This window comes from Sminthopsis crassicaudata, chromosome 4 (assembly GCF_048593235.1).
Source record: "Sminthopsis crassicaudata isolate SCR6 chromosome 4, ASM4859323v1, whole genome shotgun sequence".
In the NCBI taxonomy this organism is placed as follows: domain Eukaryota; kingdom Metazoa; phylum Chordata; class Mammalia; order Dasyuromorphia; family Dasyuridae; genus Sminthopsis; species Sminthopsis crassicaudata.
In genome coordinates, this window is record NC_133620.1 from 115,050,845 (window position 1) to 115,064,991 (window position 14,147).

At 38.1% G+C, this 14,147-nt stretch overlaps 1 protein-coding gene across 1 annotated transcript in view; it reads left to right on the forward strand.

Moving 5' to 3' along the window:
- Positions 1-880: 880 nt before the first annotated feature.
- TGFB2 (transforming growth factor beta 2) overlaps positions 881-14,147 on the forward strand; it is a 90,244-nt gene continuing 76,977 nt past the window's right edge. Inside the window, exon 1 of the mRNA XM_074309188.1 lies at positions 881-1,361. Coding sequence (XP_074165289.1) covers positions 1,022-1,361 — 340 coding nt within the window. The 5' untranslated portion in view covers positions 881-1,021. The remainder of the gene's footprint in view (positions 1,362-14,147) is intronic.

A 14,147-nucleotide genomic window follows, 5' to 3' on the forward strand; every position in this document is an offset into this window, starting at 1 on the left:
TTGGTTTGGAGGAGCAGAAGGAGGAGGAGGAGAAGGAGGAGGCGGCTGCAGCTCCAAGAAGTAACCCAGGCCGGGTTGGTGCACGCTGCCCGGGGTGCATGCAACAGCTTGCGGCACCCGGAGCGAAGATCGTCGCCGCCTTTGCTGCCCGCTACGGACTAGGATAGAGCGGGGTGGGAAGCGGAGTGCACCCCGCCTCCCCTCGGTGTTCTGGGCTCTCCCCCAACACACACACACACACACACACACACACACACACACACACACACACACACATACACACAGACACGCGCGCGCTCACACCACACACACACACACACACACACACACACACACGTGTGCGATTCTCGGCTACTCCTGCAGCCTCGGTGTGTATCTTCTCTCCCAGAGACATCGGCGCCCGCAGTGGAAGTGGGGAGAGCTGCCGCTTGTTCCCTACCTTTTTTTTTTTTTTTAATTTTTCATCCCTCTTTCTCCTTCCCACACCCCCAGCATCCCGGCGCACCCCTCTCGGTCGGGTTGCTAGTTGCCAACTCTGGGGCCTCCCCATCTCTCCTCACTTTGGCAGCAGGAGACGAGTTCAGGTTCGCCCCTCCGGGCTGGACACTGATACACTGAACCCCTCGTCCTTCAGCTCGATGATTTCTGCCTAAGAGACTTTTCCCTTCTTTTTTCCCATCCCGTTGCCCTCGCCCCACCAAAAGAAAAAAAAGAAAGAAAAAGAAAAAGGAAAAGAAAACAGAAAAAAAAAAGAAAAGAAAAAGGAAAAAAAAGAAAAATTCAGAATTCTCCCTAACTCACCCAACTACCCAGCCCCTATTTATGTTGCCACTCTTCTGAAGACTCACATTTTCTTTTTTTTAGACAATTTGAAAAAGGTCATTTGGTCAATATTTTTGCTTTGCCAAGTTACGTGCTTGATTTGATTTTTCTCCTTAAATCTTCATCTATTTTCCATTTTAAAGACCCCCTCCCTTTATAACTCCCCCTTCCGATTCTTTAAAAAAAAAAAAAAAAAAAGATGCACTACTATCTCCTAAGCGTTTTCCTGACCCTGGATCTGGTCACCGTGGCGCTGAGCCTCTCTACCTGCAGTACACTCGACATGGATCAGTTCATGCGCAAGAGGATCGAGGCGATTCGGGGCCAGATCCTCAGCAAGCTGAAGCTTACCAGCCCCCCTGAAGAGTACCCCGAACCCGAGGAGGTCCCCCCGGAGGTGATCTCCATTTACAACAGTACCAGGGACTTGCTCCAGGAGAAAGCCAACCGGAGGGCAGCAGCTTGCGAGAGGGAGAGGAGCGACGAGGAGTACTATGCCAAAGAGGTTTACAAAATAGACATGCCCTACTATTCGGAAAGTAAGTGCTGCGTTTAATTCTTGAGTGTCTGAAGTTTGGAGGTGCCCGGTGCTTCCAAACTTCCTCTTATCGTCCTCTTCTCTCCCGAGTTCCTTCTCTGCTCAAACTATCTTTTCCCCTTTTCCTTTTCCCCCATCCTCCCTGACCCAAATATTCTTTAAAGTTGGGAACTCAAGGCAATTTCTTTGTACCTTTACTTTTCTGCTTTTCTCCTTTCCCCTCCCTATTCTCTTCCCTCCTTTCCCTCCGAAACTCCCTCCGCTGCGCTCTTCTTTTTCCTCTTTCCTGAAAATTCATCACACGGTCCATTGGCTAGGAGGCAGCTCTCCTCAGCAATCTACGATCCACACTCCCCAGAGGCAGAGTTGACTGTAGAAATCTTGGTAGGTTTATTTTCTTTGGGCGGAAAGGTTTGTTACCAAATTGGAGTTTGAATGGTTAAAAAAAAAAAAAAAAAATTAGGGGAGGGGAGGGCGAAGATTTGCTTCTCCCCATCCCCCGCCCCACTGCGAATCTGATGGAACATTTTTTAATCCGTTTCCATTGTATCTCTTTATATATCTACTTAAAAACATCAATTTCAAAAAGTACCTCTAAAAAAAGATGTCGCTTTAAACTTTGTTTTTGACCTCCTCAATGCATCCCTTGCCACCAGAAAATGAGTGCAAGTTCCCCCTTTTTATTCCTCCTCCTCCCAATTTTATAATTTCACTTTCAGGTCTTTCATTCATAAGGAAATGGAAACTTTTTTTTAGTACTTGAGTTTTTAAGTCGACTTTCCCCCCCAAATGAGTAGTGCCTCACCTCTCTTCCCAGCCACTCATACTCAGTTGGTCATTATTGTTTTGCTAATGGTTTAGTAGAAAACTCTTGCTATTTATTTTTCTTAATAGTTTTATACCTAGTCCTCTCTTTTCAACCTTTGTTTGTGCTAACTCCTTTTTCATTTGCCCTCGGCAGTTGTTTTGATGATGCATTCCTAAATCTAAGAGGGAGTAAAAGAGCTTTTCCTGCTCCTAGACTGTGCTGGATTGCCATATCCTCAAATCCATCTGGCATACAGTAGTGACTGGAGTGAAATGATTTATTGTGGAGTTCTTGGGGGGAGGGAGGCGGGGAGAAGGGAATGGGGCTGTTAGCTTGAAATAGATTGAGAGAGCTTCTTTAAAAATGCCTCCTGTGATACCTGAGAGGGTTAAATACCAGGAAGAAGCAAGGGGGGGATATCCTTCAGCTTTACTGTATTCCAAGTCCCAATCCCTTTCCGTTTCATTGGCTGCTCGTTTCTCTCCTCCCCTTTCCATGTCCTATATACTTGTTGGCCGCTTTTGCAAAATCTCTGTGTCTTGCCTAAATAGATAATACAGCCATCTTGGTAACTTTATCCAAGAGTTTCTAATTGCAGGGTGGTGCATCTTTTAATATATTTATTTTTAGTTTAACAAGTCGCTGCTTTATGGCTTGTCATGTCTTGTAGATGATGGTCCCAGAATGACAGCCAGTGTGTCTGAACCCCTGCCTTTTCGGCAGCCTTTCTTCTACCGCTGTTGTCTCTCTTTATTGTGAAATGACAGCATCGGGTTCGGGACATTCTGGCAAGCAGGATGATTTTATTATTGTAATTATGGCACCCTCCAACAACAGCTATGAGAAATGAGCGCCACCCCTGCTATCCCCAGGGAAATAAGCCTTTTTACTTGGGGAGGAGCCAACGGGATATTCGGAAAGCAGGCATTGCAAGCTGTAGCAATACCAGGGAGACAGTGAGGAATCAGGCCAGCTTTCTTTTTCCGGCACGTGCAACAGCTCTGCTGGTACTTGGGTGGACAGAAAAGCACACGGTCTAGTGCCTGAACAGGTCGTGCTTTAGGCGTTTAGCAACAAAAGCTAAAATAAATTGCTCTTAGTTGTTGGACACATTTCTAACTTGTAACTAATTGTTCTAGAGATACCAGGTTATCTCAGAAGAATGTGTCCATCCAGAGTTCTTCCCAGTAGAACCTTGGCTCTAAGAAGCTAAAGGCCACAGCTTCCCAGTAACCTATTTTCCTTTATAGTTGGAGGAAATCCCTGGTTTTAGAAAAAGCCCGGTGCATGTTATATAGACTCAATTGAGGCAACTACTTTCCCGTAAAGGGCCAATTTATGTATCTGAAATATTATCATGGCATTCAGAGGTATAGGTCTATTAACAGAGAAAGTAACATAGAATCCAGACATCTACCAACAGGGTGCATCACAGCAGTTTAGTAGCAGGTTTTGTAAGTGGCAGATTGGGTACTACTATGTAAAGCCTGGATGATTTTATAGAAAGTAGGTTAATTGATTTTCCAGTACTTTCCAATTATGCTGGATTATATGAATCCTTCCAAAAAAGAAAAAAAGAAAAAAAGAAAAGAAAGGAAGAAATCACCCCACCATAAATTTTTAAGGAGTCAGTTGAAAATACCAGCTTTGGAGAACAGACCAGTTTTCCCATTTAGAACTGTATTGCATAGTTTTTACTTTTTTCATTTCTGAAAGGAGCCATGGAATGGAAGGGGAAGTGGGAAAAGAGATTGGCATTTCTTGCAAAGCATTTGCTGAAGGTCAAAAGCTGTAGAGATGAAGGCATGGGAAAGATTACTAATTCAGGTTTTATTCCTTTTTTTTTTTTTTTAAACCACATAGTTATTAGCATTCAGTGACTGACTTTGGCATAAGTATTACAAATAATGCTTTAATTATACTGAGCCAGCTATATATCACTACAGATTGCAGATAGTCCTTTATAGGACATTTTATAAAGTTCATACTAAATATTTTTAGCAATGTGGAGATTTAAAAGCAAAAATATAAGAGATATTGTATATGCCCTGAGGCATATTTTGTCTTAAATATTATCTTTGGCCAACTGTACTATATAAATACAGTAAATATGAATAGAGCTGGCCAGGTGCCAATCTCCTGGGATGAATTTTAGTCAAGAAGGTATGTATAGGATATAAATAATACTGTGTCAACATTTAAAGGAGGGCTCTGATTAGTTTTGAATTTATTCATATTAATCTTTTCACATGCTGTTAGTTTAAGGCTCAAAGTAGAGTTATACTAAGGTTTATCCATAGTTTGTACAGAGGGAATAAGGGGACATCTGGTCCTTTTGATAATCCTTTTGAGATTCAAGGTTCATCTACTCCAAAGATATTGCAAAAGGTTTGAATGACTCAGAAAGATTGCTCCAAATTCACTAGGTTTCTTGATGTTCTTAAACTACTAACAATCAAAATATAACCCAAGGGCTTGGTAAATCAAAAAGGTCTAAAACTTTTTTCCTTTCCTCTTCTCTGCTCCTTCTTCCCTTTAACTGTAACAATCTCTTCATTTCTTATGTTGCTTTATTATACTATGATATGGCACATTTTTTTCCCCCTTACATTCACTTCTGATTACTTTCTCCAGTAATCTTTTGTTGATAGTAATTATAATTAATACTGTATGCTTGTATGTTTCTTTGCAATTTTTGAAGTATTTTCACCTGTATTTTCTAATTTCATTCTTTCAACAATCCTGTAAAGCTGGCTGTGCAGATATGATTACCCCTCTATCCATTTTATAATTGGATAATCAGAAGCAGAGAAGTTAAGTCACTTGCCTAAGTCACACAGGAAACAAGGAATAAACTTTGGTTAGAAAGAACTCTGGTCCTCTGGCTCCTTATACTATCTTCCTATATACTAAGCCATAGTGCCTTTTAAAATGCAGTTGTGCACCAAAATTACTTTAGAAATTGAAGAAAAAGGATAATTAGAAAGCTATCTTAGGTAAATGGGAGTTTTTAAATTCTTTTTCTGTAGCATGTTTTTTCTTGTGATTTTTACTTACCAAGGCCTTTTTTCATTCATTCAATTTAATTGATGATCTCTTCTAAGGGAGCCTAACAGCGTTCATGTCTTGTTAGTCAATATTAGGAGGGAAAATAAAGAAGTGTCTCAAATTTTACTTTCATAAAAAACAAGCAGTACAAATGAAGAGTGAACATGGCCAAGGTAGGTACCGATGAAAATAAGTCAGTCATCACTTGGCTAATTCAATCATGTTGAATTGGATGGACTAAACTATACAGCCTAAAAACTCACAATGAAATTTCCTTTGTTATTGTTTCACATGAATTTTAAACATTTCCTCTTAGAAGTTCCCCTGCCTCTAATCTTTCCTAGTGACATTGTGGAATGTAGAGTGAGTGTCAATAATGTGGTAGGTTTAGGGAGTGTAGCTGAGCACTCTGTTCATGAATACTGCTTTCTACATATAAATTGACCCTATATTGGCCCACTGCCCAATGAAAGAAAACATTACTGACTGGATGCAGAAGTGTTTTTGGCTTTATCTCCAAGGTGTTGATTTTTCAAGAATTCAGAATAATTGAGTTACTGGTATGCATTTGGCAAAAACTTCTCTCCTTCCCTTCATATATTGCATCATTACTCTGTGTTGTTACTGCTGTGCAGCCCACTTGTGGTGACTCTGGATTAGGTCACTACTGATTTAGGATAAGGATTTCCTCCCTTTATCTTTCTTCCTCTTCTTTCTCCCTCTCCCCTCCCTTTTCTTTCCCATCTGGTCTCTTTCTGTTTCTCCATTTCTATCTTTCCCTCTTCTCCTTTCTCTCTCTCCCTTTCCTTCTTCACTTCATCCAAAGATTAAAAGCATAACTTAAAATAAATATAATATTTTGAAACTGAAATAATGAGACATAAATGTAGTGAGGCAGTAGTAAGGCTTGATGGCTTGGTGCCTTTCTCAGCTCATAGTAGGGGTTTTGAAACCTGAGGGCCTGGGTTTGAATCCTGTTGACATTCTTATCATCTGTGCTATTGAGTTACTCCCTTAACTTCATTTTCTCTCATCTATAAAATGAGGTAGTTGCATGAGATGAGCTTTGAGATTCTAACTGGGTCTTAGTCTGTCATCATATGAACTATTAGGAAACCATGACTTCTATTATGGGAACAAATACAATTCCTTGACTGGTGCTGGGAGCACTTATGTCTCCACAGTGACCCCTACAGTCTATATATAGGATGGCATAATCAGGTTTTGACTTCTCAGGATGATAGCTCTGGGAGCTGGTAGGGATTTCAGAAATCATCCAATGCAATGCTCTCATTTTACAGATGGTAAAAAGAAAACACAAAAAGATGCAAAGTTATTTTTTTCAAGGACACATAGTTTTTTAGTGACAGGTGGAATTTAGAAGTGGAATTTGACCTTAGACTATTACCCCTTTCCCAGCTCCTTTGGGGACACTTGGATTGCTTATTTCATTTTCTATATAAAAGTGCCCAAATATGCCAGACTGCTTTCTTGGAAGAAATTGAGATGTGCCGAAGAGAAGATTCCACCTCCAGTTGTTGACTGACCTGAGGAGTCAGCCTAATTTGGGTTCTTGACTCCCAGGTCATTCATTACTTAAGGACTAGAATACATTTAGAGACTGAAGGGATAGTAGATTAAAGAAAGCAAAATAAAGGTTATTAATTAATAATTATCAAAGGTTATAAATAATAATAAATACATTAAATATTGATTTACATAGAGCTACTATATACTAAGCACTTTATCATTATCTCATTTGATCTTCACAATAATCCTAAGAGATAGTACTGTTATTATCTCCATTTTACAGCTAAAGAACTGAGACAGAGATGTAATTTGCCCAGGGCCACATAGCTAACAAGTGTTTAAGACTAGATTTAAACTTAGGGAGGTGAGTCTTCCAGACTCCAGGCCTTTGCTTTATCCACTGCACCATTTAGCTAGGGTCCTATCATTACATATTTTAGTATCAGAAAGTATGACTTGAACCCAGTTTTCCCAGATTTTTCCCTCTCTCACTGCCCATGTTTTCTACTGCCCCATATGACTACACTAATGAGAAAATTCATATTATTTCCCTGCCCTCTTCAACTCAGAATCCTACAGAAGGTGACCTCTGAAATAGCATCTCTTTCAGTTATTTTAATATAAGGTTTCAGGGATTGATGTGATCCAGGAGAAATAGGGTGGATTTGCTAGATGTGCTTTTTCTACTTACATTGACCTTCTCCTCAGAGTATTTTCCACATTAAAAAACTGGAATTTAAGGCTCTGAATAGCTTGAGAAAAGGAGCCCCAGGAAAAGATCAAAAAATGTTCCCATTGTCATTTAAAAACTATCATGGTGTGCATTTTTATTTTTTAAAAAACAAAGGCAGTTTTTAGTCTGAAAATTATATGTTCTTCAGGTACTCTCTCTTTTCTCTGTGTATGTCTGTCTCTGTGACTCTTTCTTTGTCTCCTTCCCCTCTCTGACTGACTCTCTCACCTCTCTGTCTCTTCCCTCTCTGTCACTTTCTGTCTTCTCCTCTCCCTTCTCTCCTCTCCTCTCCTTTCTCTACCTCCTTCCCTTCCTCCCTCCCTCTCTCTTTCTTTCCCCCCTCTCAATAACATGTTAGGGATGCCTCAACAGGTTTGTTTAGACTGAAAAGTTTGCCTCAGTCATTTGTTTAGAGTCAGTTTGCATCCTACCTTCAACCAAAACAGTTTTTTATTTCTTTTTTAATCTTTGAAAGTCCAGAAGTAGATGCTGAACTATAGCATAACCAACTTTCTTCCTGAACTGGCCTGGCCTTTTGTTTCCTCTGAAAAAGTCCTCCTTGCCCTTTCCCCCACAATTCCTCAGTTGTATTCACCCTGATTGTTAATATGAAATACTGCATGTGTAGTAATTAAACATACATATACATACATATACATATATATATATATATTTTTTTTTCTAGTCAGTATGTCACGCAGAAACCTAGAACAATTTCTTACATAAAGGTGGGAGGATTTGATATAGTAACTCACTGGGCACTGTTTGCAATGTATTTTGAAATTTGCTGTATTGCTGTCTGTGTAGTAGGAAGACTCAATCTTGGTTTATTGAGATATTTCTCTTGTCAAGAATGCCTTTGACACTTGTAGAATGACAGGGGGATGGGATTTAGAGGTGGTAGAAAGAGGGAGATAAACTGTATCTGCTCTTACCTGTAGTTGTGATGCCAGTAAAATTGGTGAGAACTTCCCTTCAACTCAACTGAAGAAGAGGATTAGTTAGTTAGAGAATTCCAGGAACAAGTGACCCTTGTGACCAACCGAGGACTGTCTTTCCCCTTTTTATTATTTCATTCCAAGTATGGAGCTTCCAATATCCTTAGATTGACTCATGGTCTGGGGTTAATGTATAGCTAGAAAATTGAAGAATTTGGCACTCATTCTCTTCCCCATTCTAGTTAGTTGTTAGATCAAGGGAACAAACTAAATAATGTAGAAGAGTTACTGATATTAAGTGATATTCACTCAAAAATAGCGAGTTATATTTATAGTCTTTGAATTCTGTTTTAAAAAATTATATGTTATATATATCTGTGTATGTATATATATATATGTATGTGTGTGTGTGTGTGTGTAAATATATATTTATATTGACCAGAATAACTAGTCATAAAACTTGGGTAAGTCTTTGTACTCGTCTTTCCCCTGTCTCATTTCCTCTCTCATTAAGTACAATTAACTCTTCTCTGCCATTTAGAGATGGAAGAGACACAGGTTATTGAAATTTCTTATTATGTTCTTTAATTGGAAACTTCTTCCTCCTATCATTGTACCACTTTTGCTAAGAGAGTAAAATTGGTTTCCTTAACTTTATTTGTCTTTTGGATTCCTCATTGGTAATACCATTGATTCACTTGACCCACCAGAATTTATTATGCCTGAGCAGGGCACAATAATAGATGCTGTGGGGATTCCCAACAAAGAGAAGGACCCATTCTTGTCTCCCCTCGGGGAGACTTTACACCTATTTGAGAGAACTAACAGTAGATGGAATGTAAAAATCTATTAATATGACAACAGTAGCATCTAGAATTGTAGTGAAGCCAACCCTTTTGAGCATGTGGTAACTTACTGCCCTTGAGCAGTCTTGGCTCTGTGACATGTTGGGATATCCTCAGTTATCTCCAGAAGCTTTGCAAAATCTCACATCAAGATGAATTTAAATTCATATTAACATGTACACTTTTAAATGTATGCCATAAAACCTGTCTTTTCCTTTGAGTTTTGTGTTAGTAAATAAAATTAGTATCCTAGGTGTTGTAGTCCCAAGATTTGACCTATTGCCTAAGCCCTCAATGCCTTGAACCTTGGGATAAAAGCAAGCTGAGTAAACTTCGTACCCCTGCATAAACATTATCTATCACCTTGATCAAACCTCAGATTCCCCTCTCCATAATTTCAAATCCTGACAGCCACAATTAAGAAACTTGAGATGGCATGAATTTGTCAGTTCAGGGGGCTACAGTTAGTCACTCAACATACATTTATTCAGTGCTTCTTATATTCCTGGTAATGTTCTGCTTTGTAAATACGAAGACAAAACACTTAAACAGTACCTGCTCAGAGGGACATCACGATCACTTCCAAAAGCAACAGATAGCCAAAGCTGCCAGAACTACATTAAAAGCTAAGGTAGAAATTAATGACAGAGAGGAAAACATATTGGAAAGAGTGAAGTTCATTAAAGGAAGAGATGGAAAGCAATCTCCCAGGAAAAAAGAGACAGGAAGATCGGAGAGGAAAACTAATGTGGTCACATAGTGCTTCAAGATTTGCAAAACATTTTATGTACACAATGTAGCAAAGCTTTTATTACATATACATGAGCTTATTCAAGCCTCACAAAAATGCTGTGAGGTAGATACTTCAGGTGTATTCATATTATTCATATGAGGTAGATACTTCAGGTGTACTCATATTACAGATGGGAAAACTGAGGCTCTGAAATAAAGTTAAATGACTTGTCCATACTGCTGAAATATCAGAAGAGCAGTTGGAGCTATTTCTGTTTAAGGTCACATCTTAGTTGGCTTATTACAATTTTTTGAAACCCCTTCATTGGCACATGTTTCCCTTGTAATGGAATGGGGAGGTATGAAGTTCTGAGTCCTTAGGAATTTGTAATTGTTAGTGGTAAGGAAAACATTTTTCTATACTTTAATGGAGTCAGAATCTTTTTTAAGGAGAATTCATTGGTGAAAATGGAAATCCAACTTGTGTGACTCTTGTCTATGTCCTCCCAATTCCTCCAAAGGGAGTACAGCCAAAGTCTTGATAGTCATCTTCTCTGTCTCCTGATCTCAGGTAGACATGAGAGTAGAATAATGCACGGGCTATGCATCAGTTATTTGTTATATATACTCATGGTACCCCAACAACAACAAGGAAAGCATGGTGTGGGTCAAAAGGAAACTTGATAGAAGTAGTTTGTTCAGTCACCTCTGACTACTTGACTAAGTCATGTGTTAAGGAAAACAGAAATGGGTAGATTGAATTTCTCTTAACAGCTAGAGAGAGTTAATGAGAATCAAGTAAAAAAAGGGGAAATAATTGTTGGTTTTTGTGAAGCTCAACCATCTGAAACCAGTTTCGAAACATATACTAACCTTCAAATGCAGATGTGCTGATTCTATGTTCACAATGAGGACTTGTCACTGTTTTTTTTTTTTTTTTTAAGTTCTTTTGAGTTACTTTTTTTATAAGATAAATTTGAAGCAGATTCAGACATTTTATGCCTGAGGAACAGACACTGTTTTTTCCCAAAGAAAAAGAAAAACATAAAGCAAGGTGTATAAAAGTAATGACTAGCTTTTATGTATATTTTAAATGTAGCATCATTTTAGTCTCTTGAAAACAAATAAACCAAAAAAGAAGGCAAATGTTGTGACTTAGATCTTGGCTCTGTTTGTTTGGCTCTTTTTCTCCATATCTAACCCACACTACTCTGACAAATACTGCATCTGTCTTGACAAGCTAGTTCACAAATAACCATTCATTCATAACTTCAGGCTGTTGTAAGAATTCCTATTTGTTACTTAATCTTGAGATAGGGAATGCAAACTTTGGCTTGGAAAAAGGACTCTGTCAAGTGACCGAAAGTGCATCATCTTTACAAAAAAACAAGTCTTTTTGAAAGAGGATCCCATGCTGTTGTGGATTAGAAAAATAAAATAAAATAAAATAAATACACTGAAGAGCATTAAACCTTCTCTTGTTGCTGCAGCACAAATTGGAATGTTCTGGGAAAGATTGTTTAATTGTTAAAGTTTTGGATTCACTTCAGTAATTGTAATTTCAATGCTTCTTGGGTAAAGTCTGACTATCAGTGATTGTTCCCACTGTACCAAATGTAGCAGTAAATCTGTCATTTTTTCCATCTTGGCTTTTCCTACTTCTACAATCTTTTATTCTTCTATTTTTTGACTTATTTTTATCTCTCTTTTTCCCCCACTGGTTTCTTCTCACAATCCTGCTTTGAATTCCTGGCAAGAAAAATACCATTGATATTTTATTTTCTTTTTGTTCTTTTGTTTGTTTATTATTTGCAATTAAGCAGCTATTTTAACTGGGTCAGTAAAAGATGGGGTAATTTATTCTGGTTGTAGATTAGATTGAGATACAATACCCACAGTTTGAGGCAGTTTTTTTTTTGGAAAATTTAGATCAGTTGGTGAAGAAATAGACAAATCATTTGATGATGTACGTGGCCTTTCCTTTTGTCAATGGTATTTTTGAGGTATGTGCTGCATCTCTTTTAGTATTACTCAGAAATCCTACAAACTAAAGCAGGTGCTACTATTTCTTCCCAACCCCAACATTACAAATGAAAGGTGAGAAGGTGAGAAGGGAGAGAAGTAACAGAAGGCTTAGTCCATATAACTTTTTTCTTTATCTTATTTACTTTTGGGAAAAGAGTAAAGGTAATAGTTTGTCACCCCTTAAAAATGTGTATGTATGTGTTTATATGTATATGTGAACACCCTCAAAAAACTATTGCACAACTGTCTATTTTCCTTTCCTCCCCTTTCTTCAACACATTCACATACACACACATATGTATACATACATACATGCTTATTTCTTTTTGAAGTAAAAAAAAAGTTGCCTCTTTTTACATCTTTCTGCTCAAGCCTATAACCTGTGAATGTCCTGTTCTGGATCTCAGCCACTTTTGGGGTAGGCACCTTTGATCACACTCACTTGTGTGCTAGTTTAGGCATATAGATGTTTATCACCCTAGCATTAAATCTGAAATTACTAAATTTGTTGACTGAGTTCTGGGCATGGAGTCAGAGCCTTTGAGCTAATCTAAGCTCTGACACTGATCCACATTCTGAACTTGGATATTTTTCCTACCTTGTGGTTTTTCTGTTCTACAGAAAGGGAAGAATGATGCTAGCTTAACTCTTTAAGTATGATCCTATTGTTAGAGAGTATCATTATCAAGCTGATTAATTACCTGAAAGACAGGAACCTTGTGGATGGGGTGAAGTATAGTGTTAGTAATTTTGTAGTACCAGCACACCTGTCCTAGATCACTCATCTGACCAATGAATCAACAAGCATTTATTAAGATCTTGCTTTTGGGTCAGTAAGCATTTATTGGGCTAGTAAGATGACATAGTGGATATGGTACCAGGCATGAAGAAAGGAAGACTTCAGTTCAAATCTGGCCTCAGACATTTACTAGCTATGTGATCCTGAACAAGTTAATTAAACTTGTTTGTCTCAGTTTCCTCATCTATAAAATGAGCTGGAGAAGGAAATATCAAACCCTTCTGTATCTTTGCCAGGAAAACCCCAAATGGGATCACTAAAAGGAGTCAGACATGACTTACTCAACAACAACAATAAAGCAATTTTGTTAAATTGTTTTGGTTATATAATTATGGAATATTATTTATTCCATAATACAATGGAATAAAGTTCCATTGATACAAATTAAAAAAAAAGGAGTCTCTGCCCTCAATAAGCTTGTGTTCCATTAAAAGAAATTAATGTTGGATTCCCCCAAGTAGAATTTCATTTGTAATGTTGGGGTTGGGAAGAAATAGTAGCACCTGCTTTAGTTTGTAGGATTTCTGAGTAATACTAAAAGAGATGCAGCACATACCTCAAAGATACCATTGACAAAAGGAAAAGCCACATACATATCCCAGAATTTAGACAGCATTGTCTAATCCTAGTCCTAGTCAAAGAACTAGGAACAGTAGATATCCATTGATTAGAGAATGGCTAAACAAGTTGTGGAACATAAATGCCATAGTAGATTATAGTTTGTATTTTATGTAAGTGGACATTCTTTCGATTTCTACATAAAGCAATTTTTACATGATATAACTTTGCTCAGAAAATAGAAAAGGAAGGGAAGGAAGCTGAAAGAAAGAAGTGGAGGGAATAGACTAGGACAGAGAAGTGAGAGCAGGAGGAACATGTGGGTCAGGGCCAGAATTAAGAGTAAGAATATAGATGGTGGTGGTTAGAGCCCCCAGAGTGAAGGTTGGTGGGGAAAGCAAATAGAGATGGGAACAGGCAGAATAAGGAACAGGCAGGGGTAGATATTCACATGAGTAGGTAGGGAGGATAAAAGTTTCCTTTCTTAGGAAATCTCAGGTGGAGCAACTAATCCTTGGATAGAAATCTCTCTAATACTGCAAAATTAAATGAATGTATTTTTGGAATGAGATTTCTTTCAGGATTCTTTATGTTAATTTGCATAATGTAAACTTATATAAAGCAAGACCTGTCTATATTACTGAGCTTTAAGAAATAACTAGCATGATGAGGACAAAAAAGCATAAAAAAACCTTACATGAATTGATATAAATTGAAGTGATCAGAGCTATGAGAACAATATAATTAATGACTACAATAATGTAAAGAATA